Genomic DNA, 25,239 nt, shown 5'->3' on the forward strand with positions numbered 1-25,239 from the left:
AGATTCTCTACGAGACAAATTCGTCTGCGGTCTCCTAAGTGAAGGAACACAGAAAAGGCTACTTTCTGAGAAAGATTTGACACTGGACAAGGCTTTCAGTGTGGCTGTATCATACGAAGCAGCAGCAAGAGGAGCTGCAGAGATACAGCAAAAGCCACAGGACTTCGGCACCCATGAAATGACACGGGGTTTTGAGAGATGTTATCGCTGCGGCAGATCCACCCATGACCAGAGGGACTGCTGGTTCAAGGACAAAGCATGCAGGCAATGCGGAAAGATGGGACACATTGCACATGTATGCAGATCTGGAAAAAAAAAAATCCACTGACAGAAAAAAAATCAATAAGGTAAAGTACAGAAAGGTACAAATGATGACGGACAGTAGCTCCGAAGACCAGAAGAGCGATAGCGACTCCGGAAACAAGAGACTAAGCTGTCTCAAATTACATAATGTAATTGCCAAAGTAGATTACCAGACCATTTGGGTTACCCTCACGATAGCAGGGTCCCCAGTTAAAATGGAGCTAGATACAGGATCAGCTCTGACCGTCATAAGTCGACGGGATTATGAGCGGCTATTTCCGCATATACCTTTGAAAGACACATCCATTATCTTGAAGACATATACGGGGCAGAAAGTATACCCCAGAGGGAAAATAAGGGTGCCTGTTGTATACAACGGCAAGGAAATACAGAAGTTGTATTTATACATTCTGCAAGATGGTGGTCCACCGCTGTTGGGACGTGAATGGATCAGGAAGATATGTTTAGACTGGCACTCCATTCAGGCACTGACGGTGACCAGTAAGAAAAAAAATGATGATGACGTCATACCTGAACGATTAAAAGACATCTTGGCCAACGCCAAAGAAGTGTTTCAACAGGAACTAGGAACCTTGAAAGGCGTCACCGCCTCAATAAAAGTGGAAGATGCGGCAATTCCCAAGTTTTTTAAGGCAAGGCCGGTGCCATACGCAATTCGTCCAGCAGTCGAGGCAGAGCTGAGAATTTGGAAAAGGCAGGCGTGTTATCCAAGGTAGATTGGAGCGAGTGGGCAACACCCATCGTCCCGGTCATGAAGAAAACGTTGAATAATGATAAATCTGAAGAACAGAGAAAAATTCGCATCTGTGGGGACTTCAAGGTGACTGTAAAACCGGTCCTTCACACGGTACAGTATCCTCTTCCGAGGATAGAAGATATTTTTGCCTCACTATCCGGAGGGAAACGTTTCACCAAAATTGACTTGGCACAGGCATATCTACAGATGGAGGTTGAGGAGGCCTCTAAAAAGTATCTCACGATAAACACACACAAAGGCCTGTACCAGTACAATCGACTGGTTTTCGGAGTAGCATCAGCTCCAGCTATCTGGCAAAGAGCTATGGAGCAAGTCCTGCAAGGGATTCCGGGGACTCAATGCTACCTAGACGACATCCTTGTAACAGGAGAAAACGCCAACGAGCACCTTGCCAATTTGGAGCAGGTGCTCACTAGGCTGAGAGAACGGGGCCTACGAGCAAATCGCCCCAAGTGCGAATTTTTCCAGAAACAAATATCATATTGTGGCCATATAATTAACGAAGAAGGGTTGCATAAGTCACCTGAAAAAATTGAAGCGGTCATAAAAGCCCCAGCACCTGAAAATGTCTCACAATTAAGGTCGTTCCTGGGATTGATAAATTACTATCATAAATTTTTACCGAACTTGTCAACTGTTCTGCACCCTCTTAACACACTGCTACAAACGGGAGTAATTTGGAAATAGAGCGAAGCCTGTAAACGTGCCTTCCATAAATGCAAAGGCTTGATCACGTCCAAGGAAGTGTTGGCTCATTACAACCCATCACTGCCAATCAGACTGGTGTGCGATGCATCCCCTTACGGCATAGGAGCGGTATTATCGCATAGATTCCCCGATGGCTCGGAGCGGCCGATAGCTTTTGCGTCTCGCTCATTGAAGTCAGCTGAGCGTAACTATGCCCAGATCGACAGGGAAGCACTCAGCCTGGTGTGGGGAGTGAAGAAATTCAACCATTACCTACACGGACAAAAATTTACCTTGTTGACTGACCATCAACCCCTTGTCTCCATATTCAACCCTAAAAAGGGCGTTCCCATTATGACAGCGCAAAGGCTACAGAGGTGGTCCCTTTTCCTAGGGGCACACCAATATGACATAGAATACAAAGGAACAAAACAGCATGGGAATGCTGACGGTTTATCGCGCCTACCGTTGCCAACGGTAGAAGAGGCACCTACAGTGGACCCAGTGGAGATGTTCCACTCAACCATAGTGGAATGTCTACCAGTAACAAATTCTACCATTGAAAAGGAAACGAGAAATGACCCGACTCTCTCACGAGTCTACAATTTAACGGTGAAGGGATGGCCAGCACATGGCGAACCACTGTTGCCAGCATTCTCGCAAAGAAGAGAACAGCTGTCAGTGTGCCGAGGAACCTTGATGTGTGGATCCAGAGTGGTGATTCCACCCAAACTCCAGGATAAAGTGCTAAAGGAGCTTCACGAGGGGCATCTGGGTGGAGTGAAAATGAAGAACCTAGCCAAAGCGTTTGTGTGGTGGCCAGGTATCGATGGAGACATCAAAGAAATGACCAAGAGCTGTCTAGGATGCCAGAAGGTCCAAAACGTCCCAGCACAAGCCCCTCTACATCCATGGGAGTGGCCCTCATCTTCATGGCAAAGGGTACATATCGACTTTGCTGGTCCATTTATGGACTCAATGTTCTTAATCGCGGTGGATGCACACTCCAAGTGGCCGGAGGTAATAAAGATGTCCTCCACCACCACGGAAAAAACCATCACAGTATTAAGGACCATATTTGCCAGGAATGGGCTGCCTGAACAGATCTGTTCTGATAATGGACCGCAATTTGTGTCCGAAGAATTCAGGAAGTTCTTAAAAAACAATGGGGTTAAGCACTACACGTCCGCCCCATACCATCCCGCCACCAATGGATTAGCTGAAAGGTTTGTCCAGGCCTTCAAGAAGGCCATAAAGGCCATGGGTAATGAAGACATAAATCTACAACATAAGGTAGATAACTTCTTGTTTGCGTACACGAATGCAACACATGTGGTTACAAACCAAACTCCCGCCATGATGTTTTTCAATAGAAGACTAAGATGCCGGCTGGATTTGATCAAGCCAAACATCAGAAGGGATGTAGAGAACTGGCAATTTCAAGGCATAAATGAAAGGCCAACTAGAACCTTCCAGATAGGTCAACAAGTTTTGGCCCAGGACTACCGTACCGAGAAATGGCAGCCTGAAACTATTTGCACACGACTAGGACCGCTGATGTATACCGTGGACATTGGAGAAAGCATAATAAGGCGCCATGCTGACCAGATCATAGAGTCATCCGAAAAGGGACAACCTACACCACAACTCTATACGCCTAATGATAAAGCAGAGATACCCATAGTATCTACCTCCGATCCGGTGATACTGGAACCAGATGAACCCGACACTGGCATTCAAGCCGAATTGACCTTGCCAAAAGAACCTACTACACCACCGAGGCGTTATCCGGACCGAGTCAGGAAGCCTCCAGAGAGACTGACTTATAATTGATTAACTGCAGCAAATGTGTAGATTATTGTTCTTGTAAACATGTTAATTAATGATTACTTAAAATGTTATGTACTAATTATCTAAAAGGGGAGGAATTGTAGTGTATGTACCTTTAAGAGCCCCTGTGTACTGTAATACCGGTAGTGACCACTCGGGTATATAAGCCTGTATAGCGTCTTGTATCTTTTAGTTCACCTCCAGACTTTGTTCAGTAAACACCTGTTAAACCAACTCCTGCATTCCGTGTCTCCATTAACACACGGATACAACACCCTGCTCTTCTTCAAAATAGTGGCCATGGGATCTTTTGTGTCTACCTGAGACGGGGCCTCGCTTTAACGCCGCATCCGAAATACGGCACCTCCGACAGTGCAGCACTCCCTCAGTACTGTACTGAAGTGTCAAGTCTCTAGTGGGGGAATCCAGAGCCAAGATTGGAGTGAAAATAGAGAACCTCATATATTAGTGCTTTTGTAAACGTTCTAAAGATTGCATTCTGCTTCACTGAGGAACAAGAACACATACTTATTTCTAAGAAGCAACGACACGCTCAATATAACACTTTCAAATTAGAAATATGTTCCCAAGCATTTAGCAGAGGAAGAGAGAATGGACACCAAGCCTCCATGGAAGAGGCCTGTTGCATTCTATACTCTGAACAAATCAAGACTAGCTTTCAGTTCATAGAAAACATGGGCTTGCTTATGTAAGCTGCCAAATGTGGTGAGTACAAGCAAGTAGTATTGTAAAAGAGAGCCGGAGTCATAATACTGACATCGGGTGAGGACACAGTCGAGGTCGGCCATGATGCTCCCATAGGACAATAGTCAGACAGCAATCACATTCTAGGCTCACCCATCAAGAATAGCCACTTGGGCAGGCTACTGGAGGGCTGCCGGAACGCATGGAATTATACCCAAGCGGGAGTCAGCCTCTTCGGGGTGAGGGTAGAAAGTCAGAAAGAGAGAAAAATCACATATAACACAGTACATTGTATAATACAAAAGTGTATATATAAGAAACAACAGACTTGCATTTATATAGCAACTTTTAGAATCACAGGACGTCCCAAAGCACTTAAGCGTGGCCGTTGTTGTAATGTAAGAAACGCAGCAGGCAATTAGCGCACAAGCTGCCACTAACATCATTGTGAAATGATCAGATAAAGTGGTTTTAGATGTTGGTTGTAGATATGCAATCATTGTAACCTAGAGACTCGCATTGCTTCTCAGGCTTGTTATAATTAGACTGTTAACCTGTCAATGCCACAAATATAATGTTTAGATTATACACCATGGTCAGAGCCACTAGTCTGGCATTCTTTTGGCAAAAATCCAGGCTGACACTCCAGTGCAGTACTGAGGGAGTGTTGCACTGTCGGAGGTGCTGTCTTTCGGATGAGACGTAAAACCGAGGCCCCGTCTGCTCTCTCGGGTGTACGTAAAAGATCCCACGGCACTATTTCGAAGAAGAGCAGGGGAGTTCTCCCCTGCGTCCTGGGCCAATATTTATCCCTCAATCAACGTCACTAAAAACAGATTATCTGGTCATTATCACACTGCTGTTTGTGGGAGATTGCTGTGTGTAAATTGGCTGCCGCGTTTCCTGCATTACAACAGTGACTACACTTCAAAAGTACTTCATTGGCTGTAAAGCGCTTTGGGACGTCCGGTGGTCGTGAAAGGTGCTATAGAAATGTAAGTCTTTCTTTTCTTTTTCTCACAAAAAAAGGACAGAATCGAGGATGCCATCTCCAAAACACCGGAGAGAATCGCATGTAATAAAAATGGAATTTGATTCATGCAGTCACTGTAAGCCAGTGGCCCCGGCTGTAGCATATAGAGGAAGGAATGTCTACTGTATTTCAGCAGGGATACTGGATAACTCGTGAGTGACAAGGTCGTGACTTGACTTATGAAAGAATCCATCACAAATGGAATAAATTAGACATGCCATGGCATGCTCATTCTGTTTGTACAGTGCATGTGTGAAGATATACGTTTTTGTTCCGTTATTAACAAATACTTATTTATGTTTTATTTATGTCCAAATTTTATTACAGTAAGAAACTCATTTATGTGAAAGTCAGTTTATATGGGATCTTTTATTATCCTAAACACTTAATTTTGAGGTCTTTGCTTCAGCTGTGGCTCAGTGGGTAGCCCTCTCATCTCGGAGTCAGGAGGCTGTGGGTTCAAGGCTTGAGCACAAAAGCCAGGTTGCCACTTCAGTGATATACTGAGGGAGTGCTGCACTGCTGAAGGTGTGGTATTTCAGATGAGACATTAAGCCGAGGCTCCGTCTGCCCGCTCAGGTAAAAGATATCATGGTACTATTTTGAAAAGGAGAAAGGGAGTTCCCCCGTTGTCGTGGCTAACATAAATGCAAGTTCTTTCTTTCTCTTTCTTATTTTCCCATACCATTTCTCACCTCGACTCCTGAAGGCACTGATTCTTGTTGGGCGACGGCTCTGCGGGTACTGACCATCCTCCAGTGCCTCAGCTACAGGGCAAACCTTCACGTGCGAGCTCCAGTGCCTCAACCACAAGGGGCATAACAGCCTGATTCTGTCCTTGCCCGACTTCCACCTGCGTAAACTTTCCAAAAAGAGTCACCGGAGAGCGGTAAGGCGCAGGGGGTTCCTGGCTGATTTCTTTATCTTCCCCAACCCTCAGACACGGGATGCTGAGCTAATTATAGCAGCCCTTACGATGCACCAGGTGAGATCTGCTAACTCAGCCCTGACTGGGAATCAAACCTGGAGTCTTCCAGATCTGTAAGATTCAGTAATACGCAAGGAGGTGCATGTTAATGTTCCCCTAATTTTTTTTGGGTGCGCGGCTCATTCAGTTTTGCGCATGCGCGAAATTTGGCAGTAGAAAAGCCGGGCTGCGTGGGATCGGCAGAGAGCTGCACGGCCGTGTGGCTTAGAGGGAACGTTGGTGCATGTACCCACAGAGCCTTCAGGGAGCTCACACGTTCTGTATAAGGCATTGCTCAATGAACCATCTCCCACATCTGCAATGCTACCTAACCTTGATGTGGAATACTTGCATTGCTGTGTGACATGAATCAGTCATTCATGAAAGACTTATGAAATAATACTGAGCGGCCTGTGGGTGGCGCTATCCAGGGAGAGTATAAATACTCGGGCACGGGCTCAGCTTGCGCAGGACATTCTTAACAGGAACTAGTGAAGGACACAATTAGACCTCCATGTTGTAAAACAGTTGATTAAAGCTTTGTTTAATGCTTAGACCAAGTGCCTAGTAGTTTTCTTACATCACTGTGTATATAATGCTGGCACTGCACAGGTATAAGGTGGATGCAGTGAACCTGTCCATTATGCTGATTCTGTAGAAGAAGCCCATGTCAATTTCTAGAAAACCAGCTGATCACACATTGCGTATGGGTAGCCTGGGGCTTGATCAACTGTGCCTCAGTGCGTAGCACTCTCGTCTCTGGGACAGAAGGTTGAGGGTTCAAGTCCCACTCCAGGGACACAAGAATAAAATCTAGGCTGATACTCCAATGCAGTACTGAGATGCCGTCTTTTTGATGAGATGTTAAACCAACGTCCAATGTTCCCGCTAATTAGTTTTTGTGTGCGGTCCATTTAATTGGCTGCTCGGCCCATTCAAATTTTCACGCACCTGCGGTTTGTTCCATGTAAAAGCACTGAGCGGTTTGCGCAGGATCGCCAGACCACCTCGCAGCTTAGCGAGAATGTTGCCGAGGTCCCCTCTGCCCTCTCAGGTGGACGGAAAAGATCCTATGGGACGTCCTGAGGTCATGAATCAAGGGATATGGGGAATAGGGCGGGAAAGTGGAGTTGAGGTCAAAGATCAGCCATGATCTTATTGAAACTACACGGTTTGACTCAGTGGCTGTGGCGCTGCTCTGCTTTTCAGTCACTTCAAGTCTTAAGCTGCGGAATTCTTTTGTCAAATTGGTTTCCGATCTCCTGGACTTCTCTGGACATCTAGACTATGTTTCTGACCAAAGATCTTCGACCTGAAATGTTAACTCTGTTTCTCTCTCCATGGATGCTGCCTGGCCTGCTGAGTTTTTCCAGCATTTTCTGATTTCCAGCATCTGCAGTATTTTGCTATTGTAGACTATGTTTCTGCTTTGAACTACATTGGATTACACTAGGTTTCTGCTTTGAACTACATTGGATTACACTAGGTTTCTGCTTTGAACTACATTGGATTACACTAGGTTTCTGCACTGGATTACACTGTAAGACTTAACTGTTGTGTTTCTATCTCTGCTGCAAAAAGATTTTTACCTTTAAATTTCCGGTTGTGTCTCTGCTGAACTGGTTCTACTGGTTTTTCAGCTCTGCTGGCTTGTAGCTAGCAGCTCCACTTGCTGTCCGGTGACTCATTCTACCGGTTTTCAGCTTTGCTGGTCACTGGTTTATGGTTTTACTTTTTCTTCGCTGCTTTGATCTACGGTGACCTCCAACTTGCGTCAATTTAGTCATCATCCTTCTGCATCGCTACCGACTCTCATTCCAACAGCAACAACCTCCATCCTAGAACTCCCTACCCTTCAAATAGCTTCTGGACTTCACTCACCTGCTTTGGACAGCGGTTCGTCAATGCTCTGTACCGGCCCCATCCTGCTTACGTCGGCTTGTCCTTCCACCCACATCCTCCTTCCACCCCCCCAACCCTACTTCCTTCTGTATCTGCCCCTGGAAAAAAAACTCGCCCAACTCTCTTACAACTGCACTTATGAAATCCCAACTCTCCAGCCTCTGGCGCTCCATTCACCATGACATTTCTGCAGCTACTGATCTGCTCAACCACACTCTCACCACCTTTGATGCCCTAGTCCCTACGAAAACAATTACCCTCTCTCACACTGACCATTCCCCCAGGTTTGGCTCTCATCTTCGCTCCCGTAAGTCCAAGGGATGCAGACTCGAACGGATATGGCGGACAACTGGTTTAGCCATTCACTGTCAGATCTGGCTGCACCACATAAAGCATTATCGGGCCCTGCTCTCATCTGCCACAACTGCTCACTATACCAGAATCATTCTGGTATGCAAAGATAAACCCCAGCTCCTATTCTCTACTGCTAACCATCTTCTTAAACCCCTCTCCCGTCTCCTCCACCCTCACCTCCGATAACAAGTATGAGGAGTTCATGGACTTCTTTGTCTCTAAGATTGAGACCGTCCGTTCAGCTGCCTCTGCCACTTCCCTTCCTTCCCCTAGACCAAACTTCCTCTAAGGTTCCCCTCTGCCCTAGCCCTGAACTCACATCTTTCTCCAGTTTCTCTCTGATCTCCACTCATGACCTCTCCGCACTCATCTTGTACATGAGACCCACCTCCTGCTCCCTCGACCCTATTCCCATTAAGCTGCTCACCACCTAACTTCCTTTTCTGGCTCCCATGTTAGCTGATATTGTTAATGGTTCTCTCTCCTCAGGTACTGTCCCCCTCTCTCTCAAATCTGCCATCATCACCCTTCTCCTCAAAAAAACAACCCTTGATCCCTCCGTCCTTGCAAACTACTGCCCTATCTCCAACCTCCCTTTCCTCTCCAAAGTCCGTGAACGTGTTGTCACCTTCCAAATCCGTGCCCATCTTTCCTGCAATTCCATGTTTGAATCCCTCCAGTCAGGTTTCCGCCCTTGCCACAGTACCGAAACGGCTCTCATCAAAGTCATAAATGACATCCTTTGTGGCTGTGACAAAGGTAAACTATCCCTCCTCATCCTTCTTGACTTGTCTGCAGCCTTTGACACAGTTGACCACTTCATCTTTCTCCATCGCCTCTCCACCGTCATCCAGCTGGGTGGGACTGCATTCGCCTGGCTCCATTCTTATTTACCTGATCGCAGCCAGAGAATCACCTGCAACGGCTTCTCTTCCCGCTCCCACATCGTTACCTCTGGTGTCCCCCAAGGATCTATCCTTGGCCCTCTCCTATTTCTCATCTACATGCTGCCCCTTGGCGACATCATCCGAAAACACAGCATCAGTTTCCAAATGTACGCTAACGACACCCAGCTCTACCTCACTACCTCTTCTCTTGACCCCTCCACAGTGTCAAAATTGTCAGGCTGCTCGTCCGACATCCAGTTCTGGATGAGGAAAAATTTTCTCCAATTAAATATTGGGAAGACCGAAGCCATTGTTTTCGGTCCCTGCCACGAACTCCGTTCCCTAGCCACTGACTCCATCCCTCTCCCTAACATCTGTCTGAGGCTGATCCACTGTTCGCAACCTTGGTGTCATATTTGATCCTGAAATGAGCTTCCGACCACATATCCGCAGCATAACGAAGACCGCCTACTTCCACCTCCGTAACATCGCCCGTCTCCGCCCTTGCCTTACCTCATTCACTGCTGAAACCCTCATTCATGACTTTGTTACCTCTAGACTTGACTATTCCAACGCACTCCTGGCTGGCCTCCCACATTCCACCCTATGTAAACTTGAGGTCATCCAAAACTCGGCTGCCCGTGTCCTAACTCGCACCAAGTCCCGTTCACCCATCACCTCCTGTGCTCGCTGACCTACTTTGGCTCCCAGTTAAGCAGCGCCTCGATTTCAAAATTCTCATCCTTGTTTTCAAATCCCTACATGGCCTCGCCCATTCCCTATCTCTGTTATCTTCTTCAGCCCCACAATCCTCCTGAGATATCTGCGCTCCTCTAATTCTGCCCTCTTGAGCATCCCTGGTTATAATCGCTCAACCTTTGGTGGCCATGCCTTCTGTTGCCTAGGCCCTAAGCTCTGGAATTCCCTCCCTAAACCTCTCTGCCTCGCTACCTCTCTTTCCTCCTTTAAGACGCTCTTTAAAACCTATCTCTTTCTGCCCTAATTTATCCTTATGTGGCTCGATGTCAAATTATTTGTCTTAAAATACTCCTGTACAGCACCTTGGGATGTTTTACTACGTTAAAGGCGCTATATAAATACAAGTTGTTGTTGTTGAATGGCGGAGCAGGTGCGAGGGGCCGTATGGCCTACTCCTGCTTCTGATTCTTATGCTCTTATGTGAAAGGTGCTGTATAAATGCAAGTCTTTCTTTTATTTTGGAGTTCGGTAGTTTTAGCTGCGAGGATGGATCTGTGTTTAACCTGACCTGTCCTTTTAAGGCAACTGGGCTGGTGCTCTCTTTGAAGAGGTGGTCTAACCAGGAACTTCCTGAGGTCAACTGGAGGGTGAAGAGTTTTTGTAGATTGCAAGCTGCCTATAAATCCCCAGCCCCTGCCCTCGGGGAGAGCCAGCTTATTAGGGTCAGAACAACTAGCAGGAAGAGGCGCGCTTTCTTTACTTCAATATTTTTGACACTTTGAAGTGTGATGTTTGATGTGCAATGGACACGCTGTAGATGCAAGATTTTTAATATATATTATACAAAGACAGCACTATGAAGGGACGTGCAATTTGGTTCAATTTTTAGACGTAACATATTGAGTTATTCTGTGGAAGATCCATTTGATACCGCTTCACACTACCCATTGGATATTTACATAGGATTACATAGAATATACGGCACAGAAACAGGCCATTCAGCCCAACCAGGCCATCTTAAGTCTACCATTTTCAAGAAAGTGAAATCTCCTTTTCATATATATATATATATTTTTTTTTTAAGTCCCACTATTAAAATCCTTTATTTTTTAACAAAAATCTCTTACAAAAAAATAATAAACATTATATCCTCTTGCTTTGTTCTGTTTAGACAGGGAGTGATTTTATCCAATATATAACTAAGGCATGTAGAACGCTCCCGGTTCGATTCATGATCTGTTCTGAGTTTGTCAAGCTCGGCCACAATGAGTTGCTGCAACTGGCCTGGGACTAGGAAGGGGAAAATCCCACACTCCTTTCCAGTGACTCCTACTAGAAAGTGTATTGTGTGTGGACTTCAGGAGAGGATGGGATTGAGTTCAGCTGTGATGCCCCACACAGTCAAATAGGCATGCTTTAGTGTGTAGGCTCAACCGTGAGGAATAGCCACGTGGTGAAGGTACTGGATGGTGACCAGCAATGTTTCCTCTAATTTTTTTTTTGGGTGCATGACCACTTTAACGGGCTGCACGATCCATTCAAATATCCGCGCATGCGCGGTTTTTCCATTTAAAAGACGGTGAGCCAGCTGTGCGGGACCTCCAGACTGTCGCGCGGCTTAACGGGAACATTGGTAACCAGTGCTTGTGGAGCTCGACGCCAACAACTTTCAACAGGTTATCCACTTTGGTGGCAAAAACAGGAAGGCAGATTATTATCTGAACGGCAATAGATTGGTAACAGGGGAAGTGCAACGAGACCTGGGTGTCCTTGTGCACCAGTCGCTGAAGGTAAGTATACAGGTGCAGCAGACGGTTAAGAAGGCAAATGGTATGTTGGCCTTCATAGCGAGAGGATTCGAGTACAGGAACAAGGATGTCTTGCTGCAGTTGTACAGGGCCTTGGTGAGACCACACCTTGAGTATTGTGTGCAGTTTTGGTCGCCTTATCTGAGGAAGGATGTTCTTGCCATGGAGGGAGTGCAGCGAAGATTCACCAGACTGATACCTGGGATGGCAGGAATGACGTATGAAGAGAGATTGGGTCGATTGGGCTTATACTCGCTGGAGTTTAGAAGAATGAGAGGGGATCTCATTGAAACTTATAAAATTTTAACAGGACTAGACAGACTAGATGCAGGAAGGATGTTCCCGATGGCGGGGGAGTCCAGAACCAGGGGTCACAGTCTAAGGATAAGGGATAAGCCATTTAGGTCAGAGATGAGGAATTTCTTCACCCAAAGAGTGGTGAACCTGTGGAATTCTCTACCACAGAAAGCAGTTGAGGCCAATTTATTAAATATATTCCAAGAAGGAGTTAGATATATTTCTTAAGGCTAAAGGGATCAAGTGATATGGGGAGAAAGCAGGGACAGGGTACTGAGTTTGGATGATCAGCCATGATCTCATGAATTGCGGAGCAGGCTCGAGGGGCCGAATGGCCTACTCCTGCTCCTATCTTCTATGTTTCTATGTTCAGAAGGGGTAACTGGCAGGAAACAAAAGTGAATGTCGGTAAGCTCATCAGAGGTGTTGGCTTAAATGATCTAAGGCCGTCAAAGCCTATTCCCCTAGTGACTGCGCTCTCCCATCAAAATATCCAATTGTCTTTTGATAATCACAATCTTTTTGCCTCTGCTACCCTGCCATGCACATTATTACAATCATTGATCACGCTTTGATATCTGTAACTTTTCACTAATTTCTGTTTTATCTCCTCTGGTCTTATTGTCTTGTCATACCTTGAAGTAATTATCTGGGTTTAACATTCCTATAACATTTCAATATGATATACTTTGATGAGATGGCCCGTTAAGCATATTCTTTCCAGAATGTAATTTTCCCTCACAGCTCATCCCCTTTAGACAAGAGATGAGTCATGTTGATCTGCACCCTTTCCGATGCATAAATATCTTTTTGTAGATACATGAGCGTGAACATGAGGGAGCCGAATTAACATTAGAGTTGCAGTCATAAATCAGTTCCCTCACACTGTCAGGCTCACTAACTCCTCTGAGGTAGCATTCCCCAATCATGTCATCAGAATTCAACTGTTGAAACAAGGACTATAATACAAATCGAGAATGAGAGCTAAAAGATATCAATGTTGTTCACAGTTTGAGTTTTAGAAAGTGCCTTGGTGGGGAGGCCAAGTACTTTTTGCATGAAGAAGGCTCCTTGGGACTGCTTTGAATCGAGTACCAGGCTGTCCTGATGTCTCCGGGAGTTTATCCAGTGAGTGGCTGGGCCAGACAGGGCAGGAAAGTCCCATGGTCGATTTGCTGTGTTTGCTCAATCAGCCGGTCTCAGCAGTCATCAGCCATGATTACACTCCACACCTCTGGGCTAGGAAGGGCAAGTTAACCAGGGCTCCCAATTGCTATCCATTGACCCCACTGCTGGAAAATGTGCAGGCCTGGAGCTGGACTTGGCTGTGATGTCTCCTCCAACAGCCAGCCGACACTCGGTGTCGAGGCTCGCAGGTGGAGAGTGGCCACGTGGCTGAGGTACTGGAAGGTGCTCAGCTCTCGTAGATTGGCAATCCGGAAACATAAGGTGGTAAGAATTAGGAACAGGAGTAGGCCATGTGGCCCCTCGAGCCTGCTCCGCCATTCAATATCTGGCTGATCTTTGACCTCAACGCCACTTTCCCGCCCGATCTCCATATCCCTTGGTTCCCCTAGAGTCTAAAAATCTATCGATCTCAGCCTTGAATATACTCAATGATTCAGCATCCACAGCCCTCTGGGGTAGAGAATTCCAAAGATTCACAACCTTCTGTGTGAAGAAATTCTTCCTCATCTCAGCCAACCCCTTATCCTGACAAAATGCCCCAAGTTCTAGACTCTCCAGCCAGGGGAAACAACCGCTCAGCATCTACCCTGTCAATCCCCCTCAGAATCTTAGATATTTCCTCTCATTCTGCAAAACTCCAGAGAGTATAGGCTCAGTCTACTCAATCTCTCCTCATAGGATAACCCTGGGAAGAAGTCAGAAGTGCTGCCACTAGGATTTCAGTGAAGCACAATGATGGGCCAGTGAAATCTTTGTACTATGTCCACTTAACAGTAAGCAAGGTGTCAGCCTTGGTTCAGTGGGTAGCACTCTCGCCTCTGAGTCAAAAGGTCGTGGGTTCAAGCCCCACTCCAGAGACTTGCGCACATACTCTGGGCTGACACTTCAGTGCTGAGGGAGTGGTTGCAGGAGAGTACTCCCATTGTCCTGGCCAACACTTAAGGAATCAATCAACATCACTAAAACAGATTTATGTGGTCCTTTATCTCATTGCTGTTGGTGGGCAAAAATTGGCTGCTGCGTTTCCTACATTAAAACAGTGACTATACTTCATTAGCTGTGAAGCGTGATGGGACATCTCGAGGTCAAAAAAGGCGCTGTATAAATGCAAGTGTTTCTCTTTAAATGTGAGAAACAGCCAGGGCTACAAAGATAGACGCTGCCCGTATAAACTTGAGTTGTGTTTGGAAAAAGCACCTTGAGCTGTACAACACTGAGGTGGTTACAAGTCCATTGCTGGTGGCGCTAGCAGCGAGAGGTGAAGAATTAAGAGCATCACACGAAAAAAAGCCTACTGGCTTAAGTGTGATTTTCCTATAGCATGTTGATACTAACACACTAAATAAGCCGAGCGGCAGCGCTCCACACAACTGATTGAACTATGAATAACAAAACTTTAACCGAACAGTACAAAATAGAAATGTAATCCCCCAAGGTACAGCTAGCCCTGAAAGCAATAACATGACTTCACACTTGATTGTATACTGCAGCATTCGTTTTTAACCTCAGCATCTCAATACAATTCCACAAAGGCTTTTACAAAACACAAAATTACCCTTTCTCGAAGATAAAAGAGATATATCTTTGACCTACAAGCACAATTATGCCAACATTGCAGACACTATTTATTTGTGCCTCATTTCGAGGGATATGGTCTGTTATTCACAAAGATGTTAGCAACGTGCTTTGGTATCAGATTTTAATTTTTACAGCTACCAAAAGAGAGAGAGAGAGAGAGAGCGCTCATCGATCTAATTATACTGGAAAACTGAAAGTAGTATCCAAATTTTCTTCTCTGCAGATAAGGAACTCTGTTTTAATTTAAAATAAACTCTCCATTCATCAGAGAGAGGGAAGATAGTGGGGAGCTTAATAACAGAGGCACAAGCAGAAAATTACATTCTCCGGCTGTTCCAGGTTTGAGGAAAATTGAAGCCGAAGACTTTAATAAAAAATATTAGGCTTAAGTTTATGAAGTAATTTTCAGTGTGGGGTCTGTATCAGACAGTCGCACGGCTGCTGCCCCTCCAGTTTTTGATGTGGAGGCTTCAACAGAACAAGGTGACCTTGTGCCTCTGCCAGGTATTGCTCTGTTTATTTAAGATGATGGGAATGGGATGTCTCTGTCCTCTTCGGTTACCGCTTTTGATGAATGTTTCTCTTCTGCTGCCAGAACAGTTCATCGCTGTCAGCCACTCAGCAACACGCCGGCACTTCCCTGGAGATCGGAACGCTGGCTTAAAGATACAGAAAATACCTTTCTTGTTAAGGTGATGCAGGCTAAACTTAAATAACAACAGAAAACGCTGGAAATACTCAGCAGGCCAGGCAGCATCCGTGGGGAGAGAAACAGAGTTAACGTTTCAGGTCTGGGACCCTACATCAGGCTAAACTTAAACAGGATTTTAAAAAGGGATATGGATTGTCCAGGTGAAATATCCCACTGATTTTCTATGACACATAACATAGGAGCAGGAGTAGGCCATTCAGTCCCTCGAGCCTGTTCCGCCATTCAATTAGATATCTTAACTCCATCTACCCACCCTGGTTCCATAGCCCTTAATACTCTCTTAAAGCTCTATCAATCTCAGTTCTGAAATTTTCAGTTGATCCCCAGCCTCAACAGCTTTTTGGGGGGGAGAGTTCCAGATTTCCACTACCCTTTGTGTGAAGGAAGTGCTTTCTGGCATTGCCCCTGAATGGCCTAGCTGTAATTTTAAGGTTATGCCATTAAGGTTAAGGCTGTGTCATCGCACCAACGCTCTTCTCGATCTTCCTTGCTGCAATGCTCCATCTCACCCTCAGTAAGCTCCCCACTGGAGTGGAGCTAATTTACAGAACAAACGGGAAACTGTTCAACCTCCGTCGCCTCCAGTCCAGATCCAAGGTCGTCCCATCCTCTGTCGTCGAATTACAGTATGCAGACGATGCTTGCGTCTGCGTTCACTCGGAGGTCAAACTCCAAACCATCGTAAACACCTTCACCGAAGCATACAAGAGCATGGGCCTTACACTAAACATCCGTAAGACAAAGGTCCTCTACCAACCTGCCCCCGCCACACAGTGCTGCCCCCGATTATCAAAATCCACGACAAGGCCTTGGACAACGTGGACCACTTTCCATACCTCGGGAGCCTACTGTCAACAAGGGTAGACGTCGATGACGAAGTCCAACACCGCCTTCAGTGTGCCAGTGCAGCCTTCGGTCGCCTGAGGAAAAGAGTGTTTGAAGACCAGGACCTCAAACCTGGCACTAAGCTCATGGTCTACAGAGCAGCAGTGATACCTGCCCTGCTGTATGCCACAGAGACATGGACCATGTACAGCAGGCACCTCAAAGCACTGGAGAGGTACCACCAACGCTGCCTCCGCAAGATCCTGCAAATCCATTGGCAGGATAGGCGCACCAACATCAGTGTTCTTGCTCAGGCCAACATCACCAGCATCGAAGCTCTGACCACGCTCAATCAGCTCCGATGGACGGATCACATTGTCCGCATGCCCGATACGAGACTCCCAAAACAAGCGCTCTACTCGGAGCTCCGGCACGGCAAGAGAGCCCCAGGTGGGCAGAGGAAACGCTTCAAGGACACCCTCAAAGCCTCCTTGAAAAAGTGTAACATCCCCACCGACACCTGGGAATCCCTGGCCCAAGACCGCACAAAGTGGAGGAGAAGCATCCGGGAAGGCGTCGAACAACTTGAGTCTCTTCTCCGGGAGCAAGCGGAAGCCAAGCACAGGCAGCGCAAGGAGTGCACGTCAACCCAAGCACCCCACCCACCCGCCCCTTCAACCACCGTCTACCCCACCTGTGACAGAGACTGTCGGTCCCGCATTGGACTCATCAGTAACCTGCGAGCTCATTTTTAATGTGGAAGCAAGTCATCCTCGGTTCCCAGGGACTGCCTAAGAAGAAGAAGAAGAAGAAGAGATGCCCCCTTGTTCTGCACTCCACCACCAGAGGAAATAGTTTCTCTCTGTCTACCCCATCAACTCCTTTGATCATCTTAAACACCACAACGTGACACTCCATCTGGTTCTGGGAGAGTCATGGTTCTGGGAGATTCATTCAGTTACTGTGATAGTTGAAAACCGGGGAGGGAAAATTTCATAAACTGGATTAGAAGAAGCGCACATACATGCAACAAGCACACCACTGTTCTCCTGCACGTACATGAGCATACGCGCAATCCCCCTCATCTCCATTTGGTACATGTGCAATCAGCCCATTTTAATATATGTGCGTAGACGCTTACAAAACACCCAGTTTTGTTTTGGACTGGGTAAAAGTTATTTCCACTAATGGCACAATCTGCATGCTACTTTCTAGTAAACGGCTGCAAAAACATATCACAGAACTCAAGTTTAAAAAAGCCTTTGAGCATTTAATTCACATAACTAGCTGCCATTATTTTTTTAGCCAGCTTATCTGGAACTTTGCGTTCCTCCAATTCTGGCCTTTTTTTTGCATCCCGATTTCCTTCGCCCTAACATTGGTGGCCGTGCCTTCAGCCATCTAGGCCCTAAGCTCTGGAATTCCCTCCTTAAACCTCTACGCCTCTCTCTCCTACTTTAAGATACTCCTTAAAACCGACCTCTTTGACCTTTTGGTCATCTGTCCTAATATCTACATATGTGGCTCGGTGTCAAATTTTATCTGATAACGCTCCTTTGAAGTGCCTTGAGACATTTTACAGGAAACTCTCTTTTAGCCAGCATCTAAATTATCCGGAAATCCCTCTTAACCGGCAAAATTCAAGAGTAGGTTCAGATAAGTTTTACTATATATTAGTGGCCGTGTAACCGGGGTTCCTGGATCTGTGGCCGTGTAACCGGGGTTCCTGCACCTGTGGCCGTGTAACCGGGGCTCCTGCACCTGTGGCCGTGTAACCGGGGTTCCTGCACCTGTGGCCGTGTAACCGGGGTTCCTGCACCTGTGGCCGTGTAACCGGGGTTCCTGGATCTGTGGCCGTGTAACCGGGGTTCCTGCACCTGTGGACATGCAACAGGGACTCCTGGATCTGTGGCCGTGTAACCGGGGTTCCTGCACCTGTGGCCGTGTAACCGGGGTTCCTGCACCTGTGGCCGTGTAACCGGGTTTCCTGCACCTGTGGCCGTGTAACCGGGGTTCCTGCACCTGTGGCCGTGTAACCGGGTTTCCTGCACCTGTGGCCGTGTAACCGGGGTTCCTGCACCTGTGGCTGTGTAACCGGGGTTCCTGCACCTGTGGCCGTGTAACCGGGTTTCCTGCACCTGTGGCCGTGTAACCGGGGTTCCTGCACCTGTGGCCGTGTAACCGGGGTTCCTGCACCTGTGGCCGTGTAACCGGGGTTCCTGCACCTGTGGCCGTGTAACCGGGGTTCCTGCACCTGTGGCCGTGTAACCGGGGTTCCTGCACCTGTGGCCGTGTAACCGGGGTTCCTGCACCTGTGGCCGTGTAACCGGGGTTCCTGCACCTGTGGCCGTGTAACCGGGGTTCCTGCACCTGTGGCCGTGTAACCGGGGTTCCTGCACCTGTGGCCGTGCAACAGGGACTCCTGGATCTGTGGCCGTGTAACCGGGGTTCCTGCACCTGTGGCCGTGTAACCGGGGTTCCTGCACCTGTGGCCGTGCAACAGGGACTCCTGGATCTGTGGCCGTGTAACCGGGGTTCCTGGATAAGTGCCGTGTAACCGGGACTCCTGCACCTGTGGCCGTGTACGGGGCTCTCGTACCTTGGTAAGTATACCTCTCTGTAATCCGGACTTTTTGATCAACCGGCACCACGCCGGTCCCGGATAAAAAAGAGTTTCCTGTACTATATTAAAGTAGCTATATAAATGCAAGTTGTTGTTGTTGTTGTAGTGCAGCTGGAGCTCATACCTAGCCCTGAGAATGAGTTCTTTTCTTCCCCCATCTCTCCTAAAGTCATTGCCCTCTGGTACCTTACCTAAGAGCCTATCCTTTGTCACGTTGGCCCAGATTGTGAGCAGTGGCAGGCTATTTGACAGCAGAGGAGCACCGTAGCCAAGCCTGCTCTGACCCTCACCCAACAACCACACACACAGCCTTCCACCAGAGTCACTGGGTGGCTAGATCTCCTCTCGCCAGACCAGATAAAATGTCGGGCTCTTGCTACTGTTGGCCTCCATGCCACCTGGCCTAGGACGATCAGCTAACTCAGCACTGTAGACAGATTGTTTCCTGGGATGAGAGGGTTGTCCTATGAAGAGAGATCGAGTCAAATGAGGCTAGATTCTCTGGAGTTCAGAAGAATGAGCTGCAGTGCCCATGCCGAGGAAAGGGATAAATCGGCTAGAGTTCTTGCTCCTGATCGCTATCCGGTGACCCCCTGGAGGGAAATGCGCGTGTGGACAATGGATAAGGATGTGATCTGGCTTGGTGTGATGCCCTCTGCAGTCCACTGCAGAAACTGATGGAACAAAGCCAACAAATCCCCGGGACCTGATGGCCTACATCCTAGGGTTCTAAAAGAGGTGGCTGAAGAGATAGTGGATGCATTGGTTTTGATCTTCCAAAATTCCCTAGATTCTGGAGAGATCCCAGCGGATTGGAAGGTCGCAAATGTAACACCGCTATTCAAGGAAGGAGGGAGAGAAAAAACAGGGGACTACAGGCCAGTTAGCCTGACATTAATCGTTGGGAAAATGCTGGAATCCATTGTTAAGGAAGTGGTATCAAGTCACTTAGAATGATTAGGCAAAGTCAACATGGTTTTATGAAAGTGAAATCATGTTTGACAAATTTATTAGAGTTTTTTGAGGATGTAACTAGCAGGGTAGAGAAAGAGGAACCAGTGGATGTAGTATATTTGGATTTCCTAAAGGCATTCGATAAGGTGCCACATAAAAGATTATTGCACAAGATTAGGGCTCATGGGGTTGGGGGCAATATAGTAGCATTGATAGAGGATTGGTTAACGGACAGAAAACAAAGAGTAGGGATAAACGGATCTTTTTCAGGTTGGTAGGCTGTAACTGGTGGGGGTGCCGCAAGGATCAGTGTTGGGGCCTCAGTTATTTACAATCTATATTAATGACCTAGATGAAGGGACCGAGTGTAATGTATCCAAGTTTGCTGATGATACAAAGCTAGGTGGGACAGTAAGCTGTGAGGAGAACACAGAGTCTGCAAAGGGATATAGATAGACTGAGTGAGTGGGCAGTAAGGTGGCAGATGGAGTATAATGTAGGGAAATGTGAGGTTATTCACTTTGGTAGGAAGAATAGAAAAACAGAATATTTTTTAAATGGTGAGAAACTTTCAAATGTTGGTGTTCAGAGAGATTTGGGTGTCCTCGTGCAAGAAACACAGAAAGCTAGCATGCAGGTACAGCAAGCAGTAAGGAAGGCAAATGGCATGTTGGCCTTTATTGCAGGGGGTTGGAGTATAAGAGTAAGGAAGTCTTGCTACAATTGTACAGGGCCTTGGTGAGACCACACCTGGAGTACTGTGCACAGTTCTGGTCTCCTTATCTAAGGAAGGATATACTTGCCTTGGAGGCGGTGCAACGAAGGTTCACTAGATTGATTCCTGGGATGAGAGGGCTGTCCTATGAGGAGAGATTGTGTAGAATGGGCCGATACTCTCTGGAGTTTAGAAGAATGAGAGGTGATCTTATTGAAACATACAAGATTCTGAAGGGGATTGACAGGGTAGACACTGAGAGGTTGTTTCCCCAGGCTGGAGTGTCTAGAACTAGGGGGCATAGTCTCAGGATAAGGGGATGAGGAGGAATTTCTTCACTCAGAGGGTTGTAAATCTTTGGAATTCTCTGCCCCAGAGGGCTGTGAGTGCTGAGTCTTTGAGTATATTCAAGGCAGAGATCGATAGATTTTTGGACTCTAGGGGAATCGAGGGATATGGAGATCAGGCAGGAAAGTGGAGTCGAGGTCGATGATCAGCCATGATCTTATTGAATGGCGGAGCAGGCTCAAGGGGCCGTATGGCCGACTCCTGCTCTTACTTCTTACATTCTTATGTCTAACAGCCGGTGGACATTCACTGCTTGGGAAACTTAGGGGCAGTTTGGGTGGGAAACTGAAAGTGACAGCAGTTGAACTGTACACTCGAAGAGGAAGGAAGAAGTTAAAGGGAACAAGAATAAAGTTCTAATGAAGGGTCCCATTCCAAAACATCAACTTCTTTTTCTCTTTTAGATGCCAAGTGAGTGGCTGTGCAGTTCCAAACACTTGTTATGTATGATCAAAGTATGCCCCATACCCTGTGAGCAACTCCATCCTTCTTGTTAAAAGATAAAGTAAATACTTAAAGTAACAGCTTTCATTCAGCAGTTTAAAGTAGCTTTCTTTTGGTCATTTGCTATTCTGAGCAATTTTGCAATACATCCACACACAGCCTTCAATGCTGTTGGGGAAGTGGAGCATTCTCCAGCTGAATACAGCAATTAGTTTTTGAGCCCATCTTCAATCTGACGCATTTGTTCTCTAAAAACTGGCTGATACCATCTCTGAATAAGAGCTTTAACACCTGGGAGATTATTTGCAAACGTTAGCGACTGCTACAATGGAGCCAAAATACAATTCCGTTGATTGATGATTCAGACGGAGGTTTATCTGAGCTGCCGTTGGCTGGCTGGTCTGCTGGAGTGAGGCACAGCAACAGAATCCACTGCAGCTGACAAACTGCAGGTTACTGGACAATTCAGCTGCCTAAGCGAGCACAGCAAGGTGGGTCAGAGTCGGGTGCCCTGCCATCTGTCTGAATGGCTCCTGGTGCTGCAGGAGCCTTTTCTAAGCGCCTAGGTGTCTTCTAGGTTTGAAGATGGATTTTTATTTTTTTCTCCCCTCTCCAGTTCTCTCACTGCACACTGGTCTACCTTGCTTCTCCCTTCCTGTGGGCAAGAAACCTGCTGTGTGCTGACCTTTGACCTGAAGCAACAACTTATATTGATTTAGCGCCTTTAGAAACACTTGCATTTTTACAGTGCCCTTCACGACCACCAGACGTCCCAAAGCGCTTTACAGTCAGTTAAGTACTTTTGAAGTGTCGTCACTGTTGTAATGTGGGAAACACAGCAGCCAATTTGTCCACAGCAAGCTCCCACAAACAGCAATGTGATAATGACCAGACAATCTGTTTCTGTTATGTTGACTGAGGGATAAATATTGGCCAGGACACTGGGGAGAACTCCCCTGCTCTTCTTTGAAGTAGAGAAATGGGATCTTTTACATCCACCTGAGAGAGCACACGGGGCCTCGGTTTAACGTCTCATCTAAAAGACGGCATCTCTTGACAGTACAGCACTCCCTCAGTGCTGCATTGGAGTGTCGGCCTAGATTTTTGTGCTCAAGTCTCTGGAGTGGGACTCAGAGGCGAGAGTGCTACCCACTGAGCCATGGCTGACACCGTAGTGTAGTAAAATGTCTCAAGGGGCTTCACAGGAGCGTTATCAAGCTAAGTTTGACACCGAGCCACATAAGGAGATATTAGGACAGATGACCAAAAGCTTGGTCAACGAGATAGGTCCTAAAAGGAGAGTGAGATGGAGAGGTTTAGTGAGGGAAGTCCAGAGCTTAGGGCCTAGACGGCTGGAGGCACGGCCACCAATGAGATAGGGCTCAGGAAGTGGGGGATACGCAAGAGGTCAGAGTTGGAAGAACAGAGAGCTCTTGGGTTGTAGGGTTGGAGTCGATTAGAGGTAGGGAGGGATTTGAACACAAGGATGAGAATTTTTAAATCGAAGCTTTGGTGGGCCGGAGCTAATGTTGGTCAGCGAGCACAGGGGTGACGGGTGAACAGGACTTGGTACAAGTTAGGATACGAGCGGCAGAGTTTTGGTCAGCGAGCACAGGGGTGACGGGTGAACAGGACTTGGTACAAGTTAGGATACGAGCAGCAGAGTTTTGGTCAGCGAGCACAGGGGTGACGGGTGAACAGGACTTGGTACAAGTTAGGATACGAGCGGCAGAGTTTTGGTCAGCGAGCACAGGGGTGACGGGTGAACAGGACTTGGTACAAGTTAGGATACGAGCGGCAGAGTTTTGGTCAGCGAGCACAGGGGTGACGGGTGAACAGGACTTGGTACAAGTTAGGATACGAGCGGCAGAGTTTTGGTCAGTGAGCACAGGGGTGACGGGTGAACAGGACTTGGTACAAGTTAGGATACGAGCGGCAGAGTTTTGGTCAGCGAGCACAGGGGTGACGGGTGAACAGGACTTGGTACAAGTTAGGATACGAGCGGCAGAGTTTTGAATGAGCTCAAGTTTATGGAGATGGAAGGCCGGCCAGGAGAGCATTGGAATAGTCGAGTCTGGGCGTAACAAAAGCATGGATGAGGGTTTCAGCAGCAGATGGACTGAGGCAGGGGCGGAGACAGGCGATATTACAGAGGTGGAAGTAGGCGGTCTTTGTAACGGAAAGGATATGGGGTCGGAAGCTCAGCTCAGGGTCAAATAGGACGGCGAGGTTGCAAACAGTCGGGTTCAGCCTGAGAGGGCGATGGAATCGGTGGCCAGGGAACGGAGTTTGTGGCGGGGACCGAAGACAATGACCTCATTCTTCCCAATGTTTAATTGGAGGAAACTTGTTGGACAAGCAGTTTGACAACAGAGGCAGTGGAGCGGATTGAGAGAGGTAGAGGTGAGGTAGAGATGGGTGTCGTCAGCTTATCTGTGGAACAATATTCAACAATGCAGAGCAGCGGGACCCTAACCAGGCACAGAAATGTCTTTATTCTCAGAGGCTCTTAAATTAATCCATAATGCAGACTCCCAGGTACCAACCAGCCAGTCTCCCCCTTCACGTCCCAACAAGATTCCATTTCTTCATAACCTCTGCTTAGACGTCACATTTCTGCAGCAGCAGCGAACTAACACACAAGAGAAAACAACATTTGCACTTTTTGATTGCCTCAACAACATCAGAAGCCAACAACTGTTGCTTTTGGTGTTTTTAAAAAAAATGCACATAAACAATAATGCGCAGCCACCTGGGCATTCCGCACTGAAGTGTCTTGTTGGATCATTTTAAAATAAATTAACTTTGACTGTCTGTAAAAATTCCAACAAGGAAAGATCAATTTAACCAGCCTTTGATTGAAAGCCGACATGAAGGTTCATGTAGCATTCCCTAAGGGGTCAACAGGTCGTGCGAGAGAAAATAGTGGAAATACAAGTGATGGGCTCGGGCCCGGAGTGGCAGCCAAAACTCGCACATGAGTGCACGCGGGGAAAACTCAAGTTACATCGGCCTGGTGACGTAGCAAGATTAGAATATATATATATATCCTGGTATTAAACGGAGGAATAGAGAGGTGACATCAGGAAGGAGTCCAGAGTTAAAGTCAGAGATTCCCGTGGTGGGATAAAGTTGACGTAGGTAGGGTGGAGTTGGCATGGAGCATTGACTGGTGTCCAGGCTCGGAGACAGGTGTGGCGGGGTGACTGAGCCAGAAGCTACTTGAAGGGTAGAGTATCGGAGGGACGCACTGATGGAGGTATTTCTGTGGGAATGAAGATCCAGGAGGTGTGCAGAATCAGTTGCGGCGCAGAAAAACGGTGGCGAAGTTGGAGGTCACCATAAGATCCAGAAGCGGCGGAGAAATGTACTTTGGCCCAGAAGAGTGAATCTCTGTCTTGGAACCAGACTGCAGCTGAAGCTGAAGAACCAGTAGGCCAGTCACAGGCTCAACTGGTAACAGCAGTGGGGGATGGGCTGTAGGCTAGACAAAGTCGGCTGCGTTTATTTGCACCACAAGTGGGCTGGGCCAGATTTCTGATTGGTCCCCTTGGAGGACAAGACACAGATGTGCAATTTGATCCTGCCTGCTGGAGTAATTG

General features: G+C 47.2%; 1 protein-coding gene across 3 annotated transcripts in view; it reads right to left on the bottom strand.

The window, feature by feature from the left end:
* Nucleotides 1-25,239, bottom strand: part of LOC147111319 (MICOS complex subunit mic25-like) — a 411,496-nt gene that overhangs the window by 126,469 nt on the left and 259,788 nt on the right. Inside the window, exon 7 of one of the 3 annotated variants that reach the window (XM_086002085.1) lies at nucleotides 24,224-24,269. The exons of the other annotated variants lie outside the window; for them this stretch is intronic. Coding sequence (XP_085858211.1) covers nucleotides 24,239-24,269 — 31 coding nt within the window. The 3' untranslated portion in view covers nucleotides 24,224-24,238. Of the gene's footprint in view, nucleotides 1-24,223; nucleotides 24,270-25,239 lie in introns of those variants that run through there. 3 annotated transcript variants of the gene reach the window in all.

Source organism: Somniosus microcephalus, chromosome 11 (assembly GCF_052327205.1).
Source record: "Somniosus microcephalus isolate GS21.2 chromosome 11, FLI_Smic_1.0, whole genome shotgun sequence".
Taxonomy (NCBI): domain Eukaryota; kingdom Metazoa; phylum Chordata; class Chondrichthyes; order Squaliformes; family Somniosidae; genus Somniosus; species Somniosus microcephalus.